Source organism: Fulmarus glacialis, unplaced genomic scaffold (assembly GCF_000690835.1).
Source record: "Fulmarus glacialis isolate BGI_N327 unplaced genomic scaffold, ASM69083v1 scaffold19282, whole genome shotgun sequence".
In the NCBI taxonomy this organism is placed as follows: domain Eukaryota; kingdom Metazoa; phylum Chordata; class Aves; order Procellariiformes; family Procellariidae; genus Fulmarus; species Fulmarus glacialis.
This window is the reverse complement of record NW_009200001.1, coordinates 15,998-39,790: the sequence shown is the minus strand read 5'-3', so window position 1 is coordinate 39,790 and position 23,793 is coordinate 15,998. Positions and strand designations below refer to the sequence as shown.

Here is a 23,793-nt window from a genome sequence, read left to right as displayed (position 1 = left end):
CATATTATTTAACATTTTATGGTGATCACAGTATTACCTGCCTCAAATCAGCTTATAAAGTCTGTTACCTTTAATAAACATCATTAAGAAAGGAATGCAGATTCTTATATGTAGTATCATGTGCCGAAAAAGTAAACACTAACTTAAGAGAGGTTAATTGTTTTCCAGTTGCATTACCAAGACGATTCTTGTACTTTTCAGTCCTATCAACTCTAATCCCCTTCTAGGAGCTAGGAATATTAGTGCAATGTTTTCCTGTCCAAGAAATTGCTTGGACACACTCATTTACTCTAAGTGTCAAAAAATTATGGCCAAAAAGAAAGGGTTTCCTTCCAATTTCAGTAGACTGCTTCCCATTTTACAGTAAGTGCTGAAATCTTGTCTTGGCCAGGAAAATACAGAATTGTTTCTCCCCACTATCTAGTTCTCTTATTTTTACTGAGGCTTGACATTTGCTCTGAATCCTAAGAGCCTGGCAGTAACCTCTGTTGCCATGGTTTACAAACGAGTCTTGCATTATCTTTAGTTCCAGTCAAGAAATAGAAACACTGCAGTTCCCAACTTTTGTTCATGCAGCTGCATCTAAGTGCAGACAGCGTTCCAGCACCTAATTATTTTTAAAGAGGGAAGATTGACAGTTTCATTCACACACTTACCTCCCTTGGCAGGTAACAACAAAGTCAACCAGTGAGTTTTCAGCTTGACTTTCTGTCATCTGGATGCTTGTCATCTGAATAATATTTACCTCAAGGATTCCCTCTGGGAGAGGAAACAGATGTCAATGGTAGGACACATGACAAGCTCTGAAGTCTGTGTGTGCAGAACCTCAAGTGTTTGGCTGATGCTCAGTTCAGGTCTTGTTTTCCATAACCTCCTCCCTCCCTTAGCACTCCTCTTGAAGGGTTTGAAAGCTGAGAAATTTTCCAGTGCTTTCCCTGTAAGGCTGCTCCTTTCTGCTCTGCTTTCTTTTTCCATTATTATTATTTACTTATTTATTTTACTAAATCACTTCCCCATCCCACTACCTGTGACTTCTGTGCAGGCCAAGGTCAATTCAACCTTATGTGACCCGCTCCTGGCCAGTATGCTTCAGGCGTGGCAGGTTCAGAAGCTGATGATACAGAAAGTGATACGGAGCACATCCCCACCAGCCATTTTCCAGCGCAAGTGCCTGGAGACACCAGGCATGGGGACAGCCATCAGCAGGCATTCAGACCAACGCCCAGCCTCACGTGTCTGAAACCAAGGGGCCATAACCTCTGCTGCTAGGTCCTGGCAGAGCGCATAAAGAAACCAAAGTCAGCCAGTTAGCTGTCTGTACATTAATCTTTAAAAATGTCAGCTAGGTCCAAGAGAAGGATCTTACTGTGGGTCTCACGTATTTGATAAAAGGGAGCCTAAATAAACATTATCTCTAGCATACATTGTTGTACATTATTAACCCCATTCCTCTGTTCAGGTGTTGACCCACGTCCTTACCTACGACAGAGATACCAGTTCTATAGTATCCATTTCTGTAAATATGGCAACCTCCATCAGGATTATCTTCCATTGACTCGACGGTGGTAGAGGAGTCTGAATTAGAAGATGCTCCGGTCGTTACTGTTGAGTTGAGGGAGAAAGAATAGATACGCAGCTTTAGAACAAGTTCTGCTTAGAGGTATTCTGAACATGGCCATATGTTTCAACTGCATTCATTACATAGGTCATTAGTGACTAGTTTGCAGCTGTGCAGTCATGTATGTGTCTGTATGGGATCATGGTAATAAGCCTTAAAGAAAACACACATGCCCAGCTGTAGAACCCTGGAGTGGCCTGGGTAGCCTCGCTCTAAAAGCCACCTTGCTAGTCACCCATCTCTGTGAAATAAAAGTGAGACTGCAAGGTATGATATAATTACACACTTCTTTAAAATTCCCAAATCAATTATAGAAGAAATCCAAAGGCCAATAAAAGGTTTAAAATGCTCTCTTTAAAAGCACGTATTTTCCCATTGCTCTACATTACAGCCAGTGGAAAAATGAAAAGGGGAAGTGGTGAAAATTACATCTTTCCTTTCATTTTTCATTCTCACTCAACATTTTGATAAAAGCACATATTAAAATTCTGAAATTTGAAAAATACAGCCACATTTACAATTTAATAGTAGTAGTAGTATAACTACCCAGGCTGAAACTGCAGGCCTTTTGCAAACCTTAAAACCCTCTGAGATGATAAACCAATGCTGAACATAATGAAAGTTATTCTGAAATATGATAGTGCATAAATTTTAAGTAGAAAAGCCATTCTGGGTTAATGCCATATGGAAATCCCATATTTTGGAATATGAGTAAGTTTTTTCTAGTTCAATCCAATATCATTTAATTTTGGCTGGAAGTTAATGCAAACCAGAAAGGAACTGGCTATAAGAATGTTCTGAAATACCTCTTTCTCACTTAAAATTTACATCCTACCTCAGAAGATGACCCTGAGCAGGCAAGGCTAAAACCACTTGACCTGGCATGGTAGAGGGTATAAAAAGAAATTTATATGTACTGCATATCCACCTGAAGACCTCTGTGTGCTGTCAGTGTGGTGGTAGAACTGGATGTGTAATGTGTTAAATGTGTAAGTGATGCCTACCATAAAATCATAGAAGCGTTTATGCGTATTGATTCTGTTTCTAAACCAATTTATAGAGGGTTTGCAGGGTCTTGCAATTCTTTCATTGATGACAGTAAAAATTCTAAAGATATGAACTTAAGGTATCAGAATTTAGAGTTTTAGCACAGCTCCTAGTATCACTGCTGTTCGATAAACTCTTACCTGCTGAGGGCAGTGGTGCAGTGGGTGTTACTGGCCTGCAAGGTACAGGTATAATGGCTTGGACAGTTAAATTCAGAGTGAAGTTTCCTTGCAGAGTATAGGTGTGAGATGTAGTGGAACTGCTGGGTACAAATAAGCCACTTCCATCTCCGAAGTTCCACTTGTAGGAGATGGCAGAATTATTAAGATAGTAGCTGGGATCATGGATCTTCACATCAAACGTGATTGGTGAGTCTTTGATAAAAATGGAGTCTGAGATGTTGCGGTCATGTTTTTGGAACATAGTCACAAATATTGGAATTTTGTCTGGAGGGGGAAAAAAAGGAAGTAAATAAATAAAGCATACATACCTGGCTGCAAATAACAAACAGGTCCAAAGTCCCTGAACAGCGAACAGTCAGAATGTGAGACATTAATATCTTTTAACCCAGGTTTCTACTTTAATTCGATTTACTGATCTGAGGAGTGAATGTCAGTAGGAAACCATTACCCAGAGAAGTATGGGAACAAATGAGGAATTACAGGCATCTGTGGAAGATTGCATTTCCTCTCATAAATCATTTTTCATTACAAAGTAGAGGTGTCACAACTGAGCTAGATACAAAGGTAAATTACACTACTCGAGGCAATTTACCAGAGATTCCACATTCATATTAAAAACCTTTCTCAGGGCAATGGCTTCTTTTCATGCCAGGTGATGCTTGTGCTGAATTCTTTTAACACCTAAACAACAAATACCCCCAGTATTTTATTACAGTTTATTCCAGCACGCTCACCTGTTACAACGTAAATGACACTTGCTTTTGCAATTGGAACGTATGCTGAGTGCCCTCTCCTGTAAATGGATACCGCCATCGTGTGTTTGCCAAGAGTGATATTTGCTGTGTTGACTGAAAACATTGCTGAAGATCGTCCAGTTGTTTGGTAGTACTGACCTGAAACAGAACATGAACTTACATGTTTTCCCCTTTAGCCTAGCTACAAGTTGTTTTAAGAGAAGGAATATCTCTCTGAATCTTGGATTGTCTAAATCAAAATTAATAGTTTAGAATTGTCTTTCAGTTATCTGGCAGGTGTTTTTGGAGGACTGAATACTTTTACAATGTGTTTACTCCCATTGTTTCTGTGTTTTTTCGAAGCTGTCAGAAAGATGTCCCAAATTTCACTGATCTAAGAAAAATTTGCCAAAGCGTCTACATCTTTCCAAAGCAATTACATTACATTAAATCATTAGGATTATGTAGTGGATGGTGTTACCTCTTAGGCATTTTAAGTGATCTTGTGTTTGTACGCTTTCAGTGTAGCAAGAAGATACAATACCTCTTGCTTCATAACCTAGAGCCCTTTGTATACATTTGCTTATTTGTCTTTGTAACAGCTGATTAAGGTAGGTAAATAGTATCACCTCTACGTAAAATTTGGGACATTATTATTATTACTTATGCTGATACTGATGATAATACTGATTTAGCCAAGCTAACTTAGGATACTAAGATTTAGTATGTAGCCAATGTCAGGAATAGCCCAAGTGTTACATACTCAGGAGCTGGAAACACTGAAAATCAGCATCTGTGACCAGATCAGTACCACGCAGTCAGTGGCAGTTTTCACCTCCCCAGAGGCAAGAAGTGCTGCACCATTAAACTGATCTGAAGATATACAGCGCTATGGTCTCTCTTAAATTTAAGAATCTGAAGTGGCAGTGAGCGGTCAACAAATCATCTGACTGACCTGCTCAGACCCTCTGTTTTCCTAGGAAAGGATCTTGAGTACTACTGAAAGGAAATTAATTTTCTTCAGTGGTAGTACTGTGAATGCCGATTTAAAGAGAATCTCCTGGTAATCCGTGATTTCCAGACTGAGCAGCTGATGGCCTCTCTGGAAAGCGGAGAATGAATTCCACTCAAGAGCATGGAACCCTTTTAAAAGGACTTTTAATAAAACATACTCGACAAACAAGTTAGTGTGTGAATGTAAGTTTGCAGCGTCAGCCAAACCAAGGGATGTGTTGCAGTACTAACCAAACGTGTGAAACACGTAGACAAAGTTCCTTCTCCGCCAGCCTGGGTAGTAAGGGAAGGGTCTCCCATCTGGGAATACATTATGGCTGTAGTTGCTTGTGCAGTTTCCCCAGCCACAGTTGTCAATCCATTCAGTCCAGTTGTAGACATAGATTTGCTGATCCTGGGAAGTTGGAGGATCCTGGGAAGCTGGAGGATCTAAGTGTAGAAATAGGACATGTTCCCGGTCAACTGAGAAATGTGCAGAAAGTCAGGAAACAGAAGGCAGACACCCCAGGTTAGAGCAGTTATTGCGCTTAAGCAATAGGTTAAGTGGGGAATTTTTAGACTGACATTCGTTTTTTCTAAGATTGTGCTTTGTTTGGTTTCTAATGTAAACACCAAATTGTTTTGGCTTGGTGTTGTTTAATTTAGAAGCTTAAAAAATTTTACTGTCTCATGGGCCAGACACAATTTAAAATTGCTTGCCCAAAACTTGCTATCGACTACACAGGACGCTACTGTTTCACTGGAGTTAGTGGGGCTACCTGAACATTTGGCAAGCAGAATCTAAAATTTTAAGTAGAAATAGCAGCTGTGGAAGCACTGTGAGGAAGTGACTTAGTTTGTTTTGTCAGAAAAGTTTTCTATGGCACCTTTAAATAACTTAGACATGAATTTCAGTTCCTTTCTGAATAATAAGAAGACAGTTTCCTTCCCCAAACGGCACAACAGATATTAAGTAGAGAATGGATATCAGCAGTTAACAAAACATTAGACAGTCAAAAAGTAGAACTCAGGCTGACAAGAAATTTGCTCATACGCCTTGAAATGAAAATTACTTTGATCAGTAAAAAAATTTGTTGAACATTTATGAATTCAGAGGAAGAAAGGTATAACAGCCTGTTTCACTCTAGATCCAGCAGCTTCAAACATTGGAATTAGGATAGATTTTTTGATCCGCATAACAGTAGATAAGATGAAAAAAGGTGATTCTCTGATGAAAAGATTGCTTGATTTTTAAATGTTTGTTAGTTTGTTTGTTTTTAGGTCTTAAAATGTGGGAATGTGAGATTTACTCTTTTTGAGGGTTTTTCAAGATGCAGTTGATGGTTAGTGAGTTCTACAATTCCTAGTTGAAAAAAAAATCTCAATTTTATAAATTGACAGCTTTATAAATTTGGAAGAAAACAGTGTGACTGTGCAACCTTGTGACTGAGCTGAAAAGCAGTAACAGTTTTGTTAGGAAGCCAAATTAACATCACTGTTTCGGGAAGGCAATTTTATAGTGAAGGCAAATCTTAAATTACCTGGTCATTATATATAGCAGGTGCAGAACAGTAAAAATACCACAGTGATCTTCTGAGGAAAGAAACTGGTGTGGCACAGGTTAGACACCAGTATAGTTATCAGATAAAAGCAACACGGCTGTTGTGCATAGGGTGCGCCTCTGATGTTTTCAAAGATTCGTGACATGTTCACACCAGCACCACAGTCAGACGTGTGTGTATAGTGCAGGGAGATTGCTGTTACCTACCCTGGGTGCAGTTTCTTTTGTATATTATGTTGCCATCATTATCTTCTTTCTGGCACTTGGGAAACTGGAGAGTCACAACAAAGGTCACGTTGGATCCTACCAGTGCTGGGCTATCACTGTCCAATTTGGCTGTCACCCTTCCGCCTGTAGAAAAGAAAATTGGTCTTCACTGCAGTAAAGGATGCATCAGAGCAGCAGCTACCTTCAACTGTGCAGTATTTACATTAGAAATGCTTTATTGATTCCTCTGTTTCAAGGGGTTTTGTGCTCCTGAGTCACTTGCACTCTTATCAAAACCCCAACTTAGAACAATCAGAGGGACTCATCATATCCCTGCACGTCACTTACTGTCATTCATTTCCTTCTTAGAGCTAAGAATATGGATTTTTTTACACATGGGGGTCAATATATTCCAAAGGAGAATATTTTTGTTTCTCCCCAGGGATGCAGCCTTTACACCTCAGCTCAGACTAGGTGATAAAAAGGGTCTTCACCAAAGTTGTCAAACTGAAGCCCACGATGCCCTACTGAGGTAGCAGTTGAAGCTACCTGTCCTCTAGGGCATGTTTCAAATAATGGATTGTCCTACAGCCCTGGTCATCAATACTTCTTAATAAGTATTAATGTCTGAGACTATGAGTCATGGGAAAGCATTTACTGTAACAACTCACTGTTCTGCTTCCTCAGACAACGTACTGGGAATGGTATCAAAGCCAATCGTCTCTAATTTGCTATTCCTTGCAGCAGTGGTGGATATTGCACCTATGAAAAAGCACTATAGCACTTGCACTCTTCAGTGAGGTGGATTTTCTGGCCAATTTTCTCAGTGTCTTTGAAATGCATATGTGCGATCACCTTTCCAGCAGTCCTTCCATCTCGGATCTCCTTCTTCCCAGAAAGGATAAAGCTTTTCATTCCATTTATTCTGATCACTAGACCAGCCTTGTAGCTTCTTGTAGGATGTGACAGGAGAAGTTCTTCCATGGCTCAGCACATCTTGAAACCCTAGAGAGAAAAATGAACATGCAATGTAATAGCATTTTCCCTACCACCCTATAAAGACATTGCTCTTGTGCTGAACAGCCTTCTTATTACGACTATATTCTTGTACTGATTAGAAAACTCTTCACCAGTAGAAAGTTACAGAATTTTATCATCGCAGCTATAAACACTTACATCAACTATAACCAACATAAAGACAATTCCACCACTGACAGACTGACATTTTTCTACTTGCACTATTGCAAGCTTTCCAGAGAAAGAATAAGAAGGTTTACAACATTTTGACCATATCAGAGCAATTGTTTGTATGAATGGACATAACCCTGCAACAATCAGGCTAGTTGTACAGAGGTTGCTTGATTGCTGACTGCTTTGTGCTTGCCTGGTAATAAATCTATGAGTAAGAGGCTAACAGGATAAATTCACTCTGTGTCTGAGTTGTGCTCTGGTGGAAGTTATGCCAGGAATTAATTTTGACCAGTGAAGCTTTTTTGGTGAGTTGGCTGGTGGTTTGGGTGGGAGGGGTGGAACCAATTGTAACAGAAGCTGGTATTTCCAGAAAAGGAAATTTAGAGCTGAATAGTAAATTCAATGTGTTTATAATATAACAACAAAAACATACTACTTTCATGCCTATTACTTTAAAATGGCTCAGATATTAAATAACTTTAATAACCTCTTTCTTCTCATATTACTACAAATGATGGGCTCAAACTTTTCCCAGGCCTTCTAGGATCCCTTTTTCTGTCACAAAGTACACATAATGAAAGGCAAAGTAAATATCCAAGTAACCTGTAGGAACATGTCAACCACTGTAGGATGCCATAAAAATATGTTCTTAAGTAGGCTCATAGGCAGAGTTCCATTAAAGCCTGGGGGCTTTAAACAACTCTGTCATGTTAATGAGGTAACTGCTGGGCATGCCATTCTGTCACAACATCAAGGGAGTTAGGATTTGTGCTTTTCATAGCTTTATTTTAAAGGCAGCTGATGCTGAATGCTTCTGAGATTTATACCCAAGTGCAACAAAGAGCTGGATGACTTCAAGGAAAATGCAGAGACCTGTAAGAAGGGCAAGAATGGCCCCATGCGCTGTATGAAACTGTCTGTGTTGGAATTTCTCCAGGTTTTGGAAAAGGCACAGAGCAGGTGTAGCCAGTCTAAGCACGGTCTTTATGGGCACGTGACTCCTAATTTTACTGCAAGGGAGAACCAGAGAAAAAACACTGAAGAAGAGGCAGGAGCTGCTTTCTTTTGAGGTTTTATTGCCCGGTGAGATTTCTGCTGGGCAGGAAGGACATCCCTTGGCCAGTCCCATCTCAATGGTCACTCTGAACTGATGCTGGTAGCTCTCTTCTCCAGTCTTGAGGACTGAAAGGTTCGAGGGAAAGAACAGATTTTGCACTCAGACATATTCTCCCATGGTCTTTTGCCCTACAGGAACTCCCCACAGTCTCACTTAAATCACTTGAATCAAGCCTTTCCTGCAGATTTAATAGATTTTGATGTGAGCAAAGCATAACATCATGACTGGTATTTACTTAATGGCCTGTATCACATGCTGTATTGTTTTCAGTCTTGGTCAGAAGAAGAGTTGAGTAATGTTGTCCTTCAGAAACTTTTCTCAGGAAAAAACCAGATTAGCAACTATGAAAGTATTTCACAAAGGCTTATCAAGTTCAATTACATTTTAAGTCATTAAATTAATGTGTCATCTTATTTGAAAGTAAGTGGCTAGGGATTTTTCCAAATTTCTTTTTCCCATTCTCTTTGATTTTATCTAAAAATTAATTAATAAAAATGTTTTGATTTTGTCTGATCAAAACATTTCAATCATTGTTTTTTTCCCAAATGCTCAATTTATCAAAAAGAGCTGGAGCACTTTTAATTTTATAAATGCTTTTAATTTTGAATTTTCAATAACAATCCTTGAATTCAGAAGTAATTTTCTTGTCCAGCTTTGGTAATAACTGTGGTCACTGCTTCTAAATCACAAGCTCCTTAGGCATTTCTATGCCTCCCTGATGTGCTTTGTTTATTTCAATCGAATATAAAACATTTCACAAGCTTCAGGACAAGACAAAGACATTTTTTCAGATGAGCAAAGACTTCAGCACTAGTTTCTCTAACACATGGAACTGAAGATTTTCAGTTGCTGAATTTAAAGGAACAAAAAGCTTTAATGTATTTCTTCTTTAACAATGAAAAACACTCAAGAACAGATGTTGGTCATAACCAAAATTAGAGCAATTCAGTTCAAAATAGACAGAGTAATATTACACTCCAAGGAAATGATTACTGTAATGGTTTTGGTGAGGTGATCATAGGAGAAAAGATCTTATACTCTGATTGACTTTCTTCTTTCTCGTTCTGGTTTTCATTTTGGTGAAAAATGTAGCAAAGACAAGAAGTTCAGCATTTCCTGTGATAGTGTGTTAGCCATGAAAGAGAGAACGAAAGCCGATGTTAGAACAACAGCAATAAAAAGATGGCCCAGCGAAAGAGGATGAAAGTGTATTAGAAGTAAAAAGGCTGATGTTACGGCCAAGCTAAGAAGACAGAAAATAATGTAAACTCTCTCAAGTTACATGTAGAAACCTAATAAAGCAGGACAAAAAAGAATTTGAGGAACAACTTGCAAAAACATAAAAACTACTAATTAATCTTTTTTTCAAATACAGAAGTAGTGGAAAGCTTGCCAGAAAGTCTGCGAGGCCAAAAGATTATGTAGATATAAAAGAAGCATTCAGGGAAGATAAAGGACGAAAGTCAAATACATTAGTTTACATTTTCATTCACAAAGGAGGAGCATAAGAGGTTTCTGTGCTAGAATTTTCCTTTACAATGTTGGAGAATCTCTCTCTAACGGAAGTGTTGGCACAAAAAAATAATTATAGTGCAAATCAACAAAATGAAGAAGTTGTCTTGATTGGGTGGCTCAAAAAGTCTGGAAGTTATTCAAGAGTGAAATAAACGAGCTATTAACCATAGCGTGTAACATCTTGCTTAAAACTGCTTCAGTGGCCAAGAAACAAAAGTTGGCAAATGCGATGACAGTTTTTAAAAACACTTCCAGGGAAGATTTAGTTAGGATTACAAAAAGTTTGAGGCTCAAATTGGAGAAGCTGGTAGAAACAGCAGTGAAGAGCAGTATTAGCAGATATTAGTGGATTAATATGATATGCCGTAAAAGGAGTGCATTCCTCACAAATATATTCGAGTTTCGCTGAGGGAGCCAGAGAGCATGGGAACAAGGCTGACCTGCTTATTATAGTCTGCTTGAGTTCCAGACAGCATTTGATGAGGTCCCTCGCTAAAGGCACATAAAAGAACTAAGTTACCATGGGATAAGAATGAAGGATTTCACGTGAATAAATAATCGGTTAGGATATATGAACCAAAAGTTATGAATAAGTGGCCAGTTTTCTCAATTGTTGAAATAATTTAAAATGTTCATAATCTGGAAAACAGAGGTAAACAGTAAAGTTCTTTAATCTGCTGAAGACAGTGTCTTAAAGTAGTAGAGGGGAGGACTGTATGAGACTCAATGACTCAAGAATAAAACCATATGAAATTCAGCATAGTTTAATGTAACTTTACTTACAGAACGAGGGGCTCTAAACTAGCTATTGCCACTCAGAAATGAGATCTCATAGCTGTACAGTTTTGAGTGCAGTGCTCATTGGTAGTTGAAAAACTAGGAAAAGGCTAGATAGAGAACGAAGATGAAAATGTCATTACAGCATTGTATAATTCCATGTGTATTCATGTCTTGTATAATTCCATGTGTATGCTGCTCTGTTCTCTGCAGCTCAAGCAGGGTATAAGAGAACTGAAAAAATACAGAGAAAGGTGGCGAGGATGCTACGAAGGGATAGAACTGGTTTCCATATGAGGAACAGCTAAATAGTCTGTGTCTTGAGACTGGAGAAGAGGTGACAGAGGAGAATATAAAAACAGAATCACGAACAGCATGGAGGAAGAAGCAATTGTCACTATTTCTGGAAGTACAAAAGTTAAGGAGAATCAAATGAAACCAGCAGGTTACAGGTTCTAAGCGCATAAAAGATATTTCTTCATGTAAGGCACAGTTAAGGTGTGAAATTTCTTGCTGGCAGGATGTTGTGTGTGCCAAAAATTTACACGGGTTGCAATCAAAACCCAAGTGCATGAACAGATGGAAGAAAAGTCCAGTAAAAACTGTTAAATACAATGACTCTGCATCTGACAGATCATCAGAGGCTGGGAAAGTGTCCTGAGTAAATACCAGTATACATTTGCCCAGTTATACACCCATTACTGTCTCCCATTGGAGACAGGTAGAAGGCTCAGCTGGACCTCAGCTTTTAAGGTCTTCGGTTTCCTTACTGTAGATTCTGGAATTTGAGCCTAAAATCCCATTTCTGGGTTCCCAGCCCTGAGCTCAGGGAGTCGACCTAAGACTTGAGTCAAGCTGGGAGCTCGTAAAGAAGCAGAGGACCAGCCCAGTGCCTGCCCACCATGGCTTGAGGATCTAATTCCTTGATTGGGCTCCCTGAGCTTGGGGATCCACAGGTCTGGGTGTCCAGGCGGGAAGCACTGCCTCTGACCTGGCCTCTCCCAGCCACAGCTGAGCTGAGCAAACTGGGAGAAGTCCATTCTGCATCTGCCTTCTTAGCCATGCTTGAGCTGGGGAAATATTGTTAGAAATGTGTTGAAATGAGCCAAGGCTTAGCTCCGGTCGGCTCTATGTATCTGTGGAGCGCGCGAAATAGACAACTGAACAGCTCTCGGCATATTTCTCCAGCTCAGGTGACATTTCTACCCAGAGCCAGGGAACCCTGAGGTGGAGCTAGCTGTTGCCTACTGGTTCCCAAGCACAGCTCCAGCAACCGCTGCACGTGCAAGGAGCAGCCATTTTTACCGCACTGGCTCGGGATGTTGAGCCCGCGGAGGCAGGGAGAGAGGACAGAGTGAAGGGAGCACTCACGTGTGGTGGCAGCACACAGCACCGCTTCGGCCAGGAGCAGGAATCCGACGTGGCGGTGAACACCGCTCATGGTGCCGCAGACCCTGCGTCGGCTCCGCGCGCGCAGAGGAGCAGAGGGTGCCCGGTGCCTGCACACGGTAACTCCTCCGGTCCCCACTGAGAAGTGAGAATGAAGTTTCTCTGCTGCTCTGCTCTCCGATTAAATGAAGGGCCCCAGGACTCATCATGTGATGGAATTAAGCAAAGATGCATGATTTTGTCTTCAGCTTCTTTCAGCTCATGTGCTTATGACTCACTCCCTTTGCTTTCAGCATTCCCTGGGATTTCTGAGACCTGTTTAGAGCCACACCATTTACCTCGCAGGCATTTTTATACTAGTTTTGCACCATGATCAATTTTTGTATTTAATTTGTTTTTAAATTAGGAATGTTTATATCCAGAAATCCAAATTAACTCTTGCCCCAGCCTGATTTGCAAATGTTACTGCAACAGCTCACTGCATTTGATGGACCCGTCACTACTTAACCATGTGTCTCTCCCCACATGCTGGGCAACAACTGTAAACTAAGCGGAGACCGGCCAATTCTAACACATCCCTGGACTTGTCTCCTTGTTAAGGAGAACGTTATTTAACCATTTAGCGGGCACATGCGTGTACCATCCGACCACGGTTGCACAATACGATGTGCCCATGGTTAGAGGTGTAATCACAGACCATATGTAGTGCTGGCCAGTCAATATCTAGCTCACAAGTTGCCATGACCTACACACAGACAAGTAATTCATTGTATATACTTAATGGTTTGTAGAGATAAAGGAAAAACAGACGTTGCTGCCCAACCTAATAATGAGGTGTAACCAATGGTTCAGGAGGAGTAGGGTAATACAGGCAGATTGGCAAACACTGCACTTAGTGGTTCAAATTCAGGTTCAACATGCTTCACCAGCCCAGGTGTTCTTCTGCAGGCAGTGCAGCAACTGAATTTTGCTGCACCCGTGGCAGCCTCATGAAGTTTCTTGCTTTTGTTTGCAGCAAAGAACAAGCTTTGGTGAGATGACATGGCATAGAAGTAAGTATGGTCGTCAAGGCAGGAGTTCAGTGGTGGTTTCAGTGATCCCAAAGTATAGCACTAGCAAGTGAGACACTGGCTAGCCAGAAACCAGCAAGTTGGGCAACACTAAACCATTTTTATGTTGGGCAGGGCAGGTGGAAGTCCGTAAGTCCGAGGCACTGTCAACAGAATGAAGAGATTGCCCAATGGAAAGAGATTTTAGAACTGTAACTACTTATAATTTTTTTTTATTATTTGTTCTTAGTTTCTTCCATTTTTTTAGCATTTTCTATTAGCTATGTATTGTCACTACCCAGAGCACCCCAGCCAGCATTTCTCTCAGTAACGCAGGCTCTGATGTCCAGTCCATCTTGCATATGTAGATTCCATCCTTCAGCACCCTCCTGGCTGGAGCCAACCCTGCCTCCTACTGCCTGCCGAGGAAAAGGGTGAAGGCAATAGTCTTAGGGATACCAGACTTGTTTAAACTAAGCCCTCATTATCTGGCAGAAAGGAGAGGGAGCATAAATCAAAGTCAAAGCTGTGACTGACTATGCAAAAAAATCATATGACTGCAGCGTCCTCATGTGATTGTTGCTTTTTTGTTGTTATTAAATCAACTACATTCTCAGTTGAAATGTCAGGTTTCGAAGCCATTCACAATTATTTTTTAAACCATGTGGGACATTAACTTTAATTGCACTCCTTTGTTTCCAGGTTGTTGATCCTAGAAGTGAAAAGTGACCTTCAAACACTGTGTTTCAGCACTGAGGGCCTGATCCAAAGTCTGCTGGGGGGAAAGGAGGTTTGAACGCTGGTTCCCAACAGGGTTTTGAGAACCTCCAGAGGAAAACTGCTGACAACAAATGCCTGTTAATTAAAAACAAAAATTTATCAGCCTAAAAACAATAAAGTTGGTTAGGATGGAGATTTTTGCCGTGTTATTTGATACATGAAATTGTTACATAAATATTGAGTGACACTCTCAATAAGGGCCAGCTGGTGGAAATTACTAAACACGTTGTAAATAGACTTCAGGGGCGCTGAGGATCAGGCCTGTGGTTAGAGGAATCCAAACCCACCCGGGCTGGGGTAATGACTAAAAGGTGGCCGAACTGTGACGCTCCGGTCCTTCGTGTTCTCCCTCCTCAGCTCTTGGGCCTTAGACTACACATTCCTGGAGGGCTGACACAGAAAATGTTTGGATCCGCTTGTGCTGTGGTTGCAGCCAACAGCGTTACCAAGAAAAGAGGAGAGGAGAAAGCCGTATAAGAAGGGAAGAAAGAGCTAGGAGGAACAGAGATGTGAAGAGAAGAATAAAAAAGCCAAGGAAAATTATGAGAAGTGAAGACTGAAGGGACCATCTGAAAACTGAGCTGACTTCTCCAAGTGTCCCAGCTGTAGCTGACTATGTCTGAAAATGAGTCCATCTGAAACACTGAAGAGTTGCTTGAAACCGGTTGATCATCACCACATCTTAAATTAACTTTATAGTTTTTACATTATTAGTCTTGGTCTCTGAGAAACAGCTTCGCAGTTAAAACAACTGAACTGAATTGTGCTGCTGTAAAGGAGAAAAGATTTAAAATATATCCTAAATATTCTCCTAGCAAAGAAACACACATTCAGAGGGATTTAGGGCTTAATCTGACAAAGAAGTGGGTGGGTAGGAAGTGCTTGGTACTTCACAGCTTTAGCGCCTCAGTTATTAAAACTCATTGAGGAGATACACATCTCTGCTACCTGAAGGCCTGTCAGATGACAGGGTGTGAGCACATCATGTGTACCTGCATGTCTAGACTGCGACAGAGCTGGCACGCTCGCACCGCTATCATACCACCATCGCCGCAACACAAGTACAGGAGTTGTTAATCACCGCTCACAGGAACTTTAAAAAAAAAGGAGGAAAAAAAAAAAAAAAAAAAAAGAAGGGATTTGAAGAATGAACTTGACTTTTGGACAAGCCAGCAAAGGAAAATGAGACGATCTTGTTTTGGCAACCAGGTACTTTTAGGTAAATGCTGTCCGCCATTACCAGTGGTCTCTCGAGGGAACTCTGCTTAAGGCGGGACAAATTCCCTTTCTGGGAAGCAATCATCTGTGTCTCACTTCACATGGGGCAGTGGCCATCAGCTGACTGAACCGAGCATGTAAACAAAGCTACGTTAGCAGTCTGCAGTCTTTCTTGTGGTACAGGGGGGGAAAAAGCTCTGCAAAAGCTCCTGATCAGTTTATGTCACCATCCAGCTCAGTTTGTCACTGAAAAACAAATTAACCCTTGCAGCTGGACAAACAGGCTTTTAGTAATTCCACCATCTTCATTTTTCACTTTTGTGGTAGCTACGCATTTTACCATTTTTATGGGAAGGTATTTCCTTGGAGTCATACTTCCTCCAAATTCCTGTGTTGGGGTTGATGTTTTCCAAACGTGGCACTTGACCACAGCATATAATTCTGGATATTTTTTGGTGATAAAAGTCATTATTGGCCTGATTTCCTCTAGAGGGAAGGCTCGAATGAGCACACCACCTCTCCGCCTTTTTAGTGGTGTCTCTATGTTGGTCCCTCCCTACGAACGCTGAACTCACTGCTCAGTCACAGCCACGTGTGTGACAGAGTGCCCTGAAACACCTCATGAAAGCAGCTGGTGGGGAAGGTAGGGGAACCCAAGAAATCGTCTGCAGCGCTTTGACATCAGCAAATCCTCACGAGAGCTCAGCCTTGAGATACAGACCCACAGAGCGCCCTGGTCCACTCATCCCCCACAGGTGGACTTGGCTTCCCTGCCCATGGGAGTTCTCACTAATTTGTGCAGATGACCAGCAGCTGAAGACAAAGCATGATAACAGATAACCGACCCTCCAGACCATACCACGCATCTTTTTTTTTTTAAGGTGTGTAAACAAAGCAAGTTTATTCAATGTCTCCAGGCAGGTGTTGGGGTTTTTTTGACTATGGTGTCAGTGCAAGGAGGAGGTGTGGTATCCTGGTAGTCCCAGTGCTCTGCTGCCGTAGCCCATGGTCTTCTGAAGGCCTCTGTAAGCTTCTGGCTTGCCCTGTGTGCACCTCAGCTGACCCACTTGCAGTTTTGAAGCTGACACATTCATTTACAGTCTGGACATTGGTTTTACTGTACTACTTTTCTCATACTGATTTAATGAACTGTTAGTTAAGTGGTTTACATTCACAATGATTCATCAAGGCACAGTCCCCTTCCAATCAGGAGAGTAGATAATTGCTGTGAAAGTGCATGATTATGACTGTGGGAGACCCATATTTTACATCATATTATAATGAAATCCATTCGGGCCTCCCTGTTGCTCAAAGAGGTTTTAAAAGATAGATTTTGTATCATTCAGCTCAAGAGAGCAACCAAATTATTGCTGAAAAGTTCTGTTTTCTCTAAAGACATTCATTGATATTTTGGCTAGGAAAAAGAGAAAATTTTCTTCAAAGAAAGTAATTCAGGAACAATCAAACGAGCAAAACCCAACCAAAAAGAGAATATACTTAACAAGAACATCTGCTGTGAGGTCATTTTGGTGGGAGGACACTGAAGGAGAAGTAGTCTCACAGCCAAAGTCTGCTCCTTTAAAGCTTTTCTAAGAAACAATATAAACTGAATATACTCAGTTGTACCTTATTCCCTGTATTTGCTATGTTTCACTTATTATGGGCTGGGGATAAGAGTTCAGCACAGAAGCACGGTTGTTTTGTGGTCCAGTGAAATTGCCTTGACTGCTCAAGACATAACCTCAGCACTTCCCTGAAATAGGAGTCAGAATAAATGAAAATGCTGGCAGCTGAACTTTAGCATAACATACTCTTTAATGTGTTAACAGCAAGAATACGGGCAAAATTCTGCATTTTTTGGACTGTATTCCCACTGACTCATGGCATTAATTCAGACAGTAACCTCTTCCTTAGAGGCTAGACCCAAGCAGTGAATATACAGGCAGCAGAGAGGGGAGAAAAAAGGTGAATATATTATATAGCAACCAGCTTTCTACCTAGAAGCCCAGTTTAGATAGTACCATTTAGGGCATAAAAGGAAGGCAAGCTCTGAGCAAGAGGAGCTGTTGTGCTCATAGTGATGTGTTGCTGTCACCCTAGGATCCACCTGGATCCTCCTTCTGTGGCTGACAGCATTGAGGAGGACTCGTTTGGGGGCCTGGAGGGAAATAGAAGGAAAAAGGTCTTACGGGTTTTGGTTTGGTTTGGGTTTTTCCAAATTTACCTGCTGCCACTTGCACAGAGTGGTGACGGCTTGCTGGGACCATGGGTTAACCGGTGAGGCGCAGGAGGAGCAGTCTGGTTGTGCCGTAACTTGCCCGCTCCCCCATGCACGCGTGCATCACCACGTCGACTCGTCTTGGGCTGCTGCAGAGCAGCGGGTGGCAGGGTCAGGCCCTGAGGTCGCAATATGGCGCTGGCAGGGGAGGGGAGGAGGTCCAGGCTGGTAAGGCAGCTGTGCAGCCCCCAGCTCAGCATGGGTTACTGCCCCGGCCCTCCGACGCACGGCTGGAGGGGCTCCTGCTTGCAAAAGCTTTAAGAGGAACTGCTGTTTTTCTTTCACTGGGAGAAAAGTATATTTTTAATGCCCTGTTCCCAAATGCATTACATAATAATCTTTAACAGTTCTGATCACATGTGGGCAGGGAAATATGTCATTACATATATTAAATATATAGGAGTTAGTCTTCTGAGTTTGTCTTAAACACCAATAGCCTTTATTTATATTCTCTGATAGGAACAGTAAATCTGCACTGATACTGTTTTAAATCTGCATTGGAATATGGATATTTTATTTCAACTTTCTTTGCCAGTACTGGAAAATCTAACATAACTTTATTGTGTTACTGTATGAGAACCAAAAAATTGATTTAATACAGCAGCCTACTTGCAATCCCTGGCTTAAGTGAAATGTTAAGGGTAAAATCGCTCTGTCTAGCATGTGTAATACCCTGATCACCAGAGCTATGAGCCCTGCACGGGAAATACTATATGACTTGATAAGAATCATTACAGAAAATGTGTGTGCATCATGTAACAGAAAAATCTGGTTCTTAGATCTATAGTTTAAATTGTCTCTCCTAAAAGAGCAAAATAGCTTAACAAATCTCCCCTCAGCCATGCTGCTTAATTGCAGCTGCACGCCAGGGGTCTGGAAGGAGGAGAAAGCTCTTCCGTGCCTAACACAAGGGGTTACATTTTCACTGCAAATGGTTCAGTTCTGCTGCACGTGGAAAGAAGTTGAACAGTTATAAAAATAATTCAGATCCAATGTAAGATAGTTGCAGTTCTTCTCAGTAAAGGATATTAGATCCAATTTGAATAGTCTGGATTTAAGCCTGTACTGCAAGTGTCTGATATCAAAGTATAAAAAATGGAATAGTCCTGAAGAAAAGAAAATAAAGAGATGAGAGGCATAAGTGAAGAGGAGGAAAATGGCTTGTACATTCAGACCTCTATAAGTTTACATTGATTTTTCATGCTGCAGTTGTGGTGAGTGGTGTTCAGGTGAAAGCAAAAAATTATGTTTTTATGAAATAAGAACAAAATGATAAAATGAAAATAGAGATCATTTGATCTCTTAGTTACCAATTGTTTGCTACATTTCCGAGTACCTAGTTCTCCTATTATTACACAATACAAAAGAACTTTCAGCAAGAAAAACTGGTTATTGAATGGTGCTTTGTAGAATGAAAAATAAAAACATAAGAAAAATCAGCATTTGCTAAGACATAGACACCAAGGAAACTCAAGTTGTAAATCATTCTTCACTGAGCAATTTTCTTAACAGTCCAACCTCTGTGGATGTTCTGATAACAAATAAAAACTACATCAGATGTGTGCTGAGGACTAATTGATTACTAATGCATTTCCATGTATTTGAATTTTATTCAAATCAAGAAGTTTAATCAAGATGTTGACAAGTGTAAAGAAATGTAATATACAGCCCAAACGGCTATATTTATTTTATTTAGAACATAATGGGAAGTCAGAGCTCCTTTACCTTGTCACAGTGTTTGTTGTCTAGGATGAAATTCGAAAGTCTGAAGCTGGGAGCAAACTTGATGAAGCTGCTTACCTGTTTTGGCAGCGGAATTACTAGATTTCACCCAGATACGCATTTATGTTCCCTTCCCCTTCTGTGCCCCTATGCTTTTACTTGGCACCTACAAATGTTTACATTTTTAGGCAGAAATAGTCTACTGAGTAGTAAAACTCAGCTGGAGGTCATTGATCAGTGAAAATGAGCAAATGAACCTCGCGGTGAGAGCACCAACTGATGCCGTTAGCTGCGGTGATGTTGCTGCTTGGCAGCAGGGTGAGAAGGGTAAATAGCGTCGCTGAGGCACCGTGTCACCGGGCTGGAGCGCTGGCAGCAGCAGCCGCTTTTCGGCTCAGTGTTTTGCATGGATATGGTTTTCACCCATACCTCAGAAGAAATTCAGCTCTGGGTTCTGGCAGATGTCTTTAACTGTAAGATGTCTCAAAATTGTCTCGTTAAACCACAGCTGAACCATCAGAACAGTGAGATCAGTTTGTTTGCTTTAATTTTTTGCTTAACACTTAGCACGAAAGTGACATGCATATCTCCCTGTCTAACTGAAGCAAGATAAAAAGCTTCATAGTAAATGCACAGGGCCATGTGACTGAGGAGAAAAGGTAGAGAGATTTTTCAGAAAGAAAATGTTAAAAACATCACTACTCTCTGGCAGTGCTTTGCAGAGAGTCTGTAAGACAGGGTTCTTCATCATCCTCTCCATCTCAGCCGTCCAAACAGCGAGAGGGAAAACACGATGAGGTGGGGTGTTCAAAACATCTCCTGCAGCTGGGAAAAGATGCATGAACATGAAGAAGGAGATTCTGCTGCCACTCTGCTCTTTGGGTAAATAACTTACTTTGCTTTCTACGAGTAAAGCAGGAAAATCAAGAGGAGGGAGCGTTAGTAATACTTCAAGCAAAATGAGGGCTGCAAGCTTAACAATACGCAAAACCACCATGCAGCTGTGTAAGTAATTATCAACAACGACCATCAGTGCTCTGCCCGCTGCGCTGAGGAATAGCAGCGTGTTCCTGACCCCGTACATCCCCCCAGCACCTCTAATACCCTGTTAAGGACTCGTGCTCGCAGTGATTGAAAATGTTTGAAGGCAACTTTGATTTATTTCTTTAATTCGTATGAAATGGGAAGGTTCTGAGAGAAAGTGCTTGAAGATGACATTTTGGTTCAGTGGAGCAGCCCACCAAAATGTCATAAACCAGCTCCCCTTCCCTCTGGATAACCCAGCATGGTCTTCCCGGGAGCTAACACAGTCTTTCCCCGAGACGGACGCTACACTGACAACTGCTCCTCTGTTTAAGCAGCTAAAAACGCTTCTGGCTATTTAAATTCGGTGCAAAATTATATGAAAATCACAAAGTATTTCATTAAGAATTTAGTGCCAGGTCTTCAAGGCTCTTAGAATTACAGCAACTATAAATAAAACAAGTAAGGAACAAACTGCATTATGAATTTTTTGAAGTCAAATGTAGCAAGGCTTAAGGACACTATTTGAGTATGTTGAAAGACACAGGGAGGACATTTACACTGTTCCATAGTCACATGCTTTAGACATCAGGTGACATTTGTTGGAAAACTTCAAGATGGTGTGTTCATGCAGATAAGAGTGAAAAGCCCCAGAAAATCAATCTTCTTGAAATTTTTGCTCAAATGACAGAACCTGCCTCTTCATCACAACTCCGTACTGAAAGCAGAGGCGCGTGCAGACTGTCTTTTATTTATCTACAATATGGTTTGTAGTTTTCATTCCTAGAGTATTTGAATGCTTTTCATGTGTTTTCAGATTAAGCAGAACTCTCTCTCATAATGTATTTGTATTATTATTAAATAAAAAAAAAAGTTTCAGGTTATCTACAACAGAAGAAAGGTGATTTCCTGTTGGGTGGGGACCACCAAATTATCCAGAGCTTTGAGATGGCTTCTCCTTAAAACAAGCATCCCTGATACACAAGAAAGGCTTTAGCTCTCAAGAGCTACGTCTGGTTAGAACATAAACGAGAACTATTCCCTATTTAAATCAGAGTAAATATAGACTAAGACAAAGCAGGCAGTTTGAAAGAGACTCCATCCCTACTCATTGCATTCTCGTTGGACGGGTCCTTTTCTTTTGCTACGCCTCAGTCTAGGGCCATTTCAATGGCTGTGAGGGCTGTAGTAATGTCTGTAAGTGTCTGTTTCCCAGTGGTCACCTTTGGTTAAGTTCCTTTCTGAATCCCAATTCCTTCAGTGTTTAAGTCAGTCTTGTAATGCTTTTGCAGAAGGTTGTGTGGAGAAAGAGTTGATGGACACAAGTTTTTTGCTAATAATAATTTACAGAGATAATGCTGAGAGCAGGTAGCTCTGTGCTTCAAGGTACATCACAATCTTTAGGGAGAGCTTTTAAATTTGGTTAAAAAATGACTGTCCTGGGGGATTATAGTGGACAGTTTGGGAGACCAGAAGGGTATTTAATTCTATTTCTTATGTACCTGCAAACCATTGAAAGGAAGCAATTTTGTACCAGTCTATGTAACCTTTAATTTACCTTTAAAGTCTCCAAATAAGCATGTATTGATTTAAATCCTAACAGCCTACAGCAGGTTTTCAAACTGAATAGGGTAAGGAATTTTCAAATGTCATAGGAATAAAGACAAGACTTACCCAGTTAGGGAAAAGGGTTCCTTTGATGTTTATATCTTCCCAAGTTTCACTGTAATTAAGAACTGGCAAAACGAACTTGCTAATAGAACCACTTAGTGTTAGTACCACAGCAGTATTTAGCGGGCATAATCAGCTATCATTGCTTTGTGCTTAGCATTTCATGACCGTATAGTGATCATCCAGGCAGCCAAGCGCCAGTATTGCAGGAGTGTTTTCATGAGCTCTTGGTTCTACGGTATGGCTTTGGCTCAGCCGGTGTTCCACCATGGCAGTTTTGGTGCCGTGGATGAATGCAACCCTGCTTAGTACTTGCCTATTATCTATATAATTCACTGATCCTAAGCAAAGATTGCTCTTGTATTAACTCAAGCTCTTGTGGTAGCCATAGGACCAGCAGGTAATCTTTGGTGGCTTCCACCTTGGCCAATACAGGCAGCAACACTTGGAAGGCAGGAAGGGAGTGTGGCAGCAGGGAGTGAGAATAAGTAGCACAGTTACACCTTTTTCCGTACGATTAGGGTAATGCTTTGATGATCCAGGACACAAACCTCAGCGGAACCTATGTGCCCACAGAGAAGAGAAGGTGCACAGAGATGTAATCCTCTGCTAGGGACTCAAGCAAACTTTCACAGTCATTCTTTTCTCATTATCATTGTAAGGGACTTCCCAACACCTGCTTCCTTGCTTTCACCCTCTCAGGCTGCAACGGGCCACAGCTGGAGCAAGTGGGAAGCAGGCTCTGCCCCCTGGCAGTGCAGGCATTCTAGGAGCAATGCAGTAGGGCTGAAGGCTTGATCTAGTGTTTTTCTGCTCTTTGCTTTCTCTTGTTTTACACTTGAACAGGGGAAGTCTTGCCTGACTGTTGCAAAAGTTTTATCAAGCCTTGTATGATAACTGTGTAAGAGGTCACCATCTGGAGATGATGGTAGATGAGCAGGCAGAAGCTATGTCAAGTTAGAGGAGATGTGATTACTGATTCAGTGGTGTTTCCTGTGGAAAGCCTATCACAGCCGTGCTCTGGAGTCTGCCCGAGCTTCGTTTTACTGGTGAGTCTGAATATTCTTAGACCTGGGTTGCCTTGAATGTTTTGGAGCCTTTTTTGGGGGCAGTGGTTGCCCTGCAAAGTAAAGGAGGCTGCATATAGTGACGCACGGTCAGCTCTCTCCAGTTTGAACAGAGAGAGCCAGTGGCTGTTTGGGCTTCTTGAGTCTGCTGTGTGTGATGGAAAAACATCTCCAATCATCTGTGTTCATTCACATTCAGTCTGTCCTGTGCCTTAAGCCTTACGGAGTAAGTTTTGTTAGGTTTAAGATTAGAAGATGAATGAATATGTTGCAAATCTCCTCAGCTGATATTTATAGCCAGCACTTTCTTCAAGAAAATCTGAGGATATGTGAAATGTCTTGAAAAATTTCACGTGTTTTGGCAGAAATGGTATTCTCTGCCAAAGGAAAGAGCAAGCAAATTAATATAGTGTGTCATACAATAAGATGAAGGGTTAGTGATACAGTAATGGGTTAGTGAATGATTATTGCTAGAAACTGGCCAGAAGGCAAAAAATATTATAACAATTGTCTTATTTTAGTAAGATTGTTATTTCCAGTTTCATTTAAGTGAAAGATCGTTCATGCTTTCTGTTTCACTGAAGAAGCTCTTCTGCAATGATCCTGTTTTCCCCATAAGCTCTGGGAGGCTGGAAGGTCCTACACTGGCAGGAT

The 23,793-nt window shown here is 41.1% G+C and overlaps 1 protein-coding gene across 1 annotated transcript; it reads right to left on the bottom strand.

The window, feature by feature from the left end:
- Positions 1–656: 656 nt before the first annotated feature.
- On the bottom strand, positions 657–12,383 carry GPNMB (glycoprotein (transmembrane) nmb; the record flags this gene model as incomplete). Its single annotated transcript, XM_009573440.1, has 8 exons — positions 12,314–12,383; positions 7,198–7,347; positions 6,343–6,486; positions 4,827–5,024; positions 3,582–3,740; positions 2,806–3,111; positions 1,480–1,602; positions 657–759 (listed from the first exon to the last, which is right to left on the bottom strand). Coding segments are annotated over exons 1-8 (1,253 nt in total), but the record flags the coding sequence as incomplete, so codon positions are not given.
- Between the last annotated feature and the right edge of the window lie 11,410 nt (positions 12,384–23,793).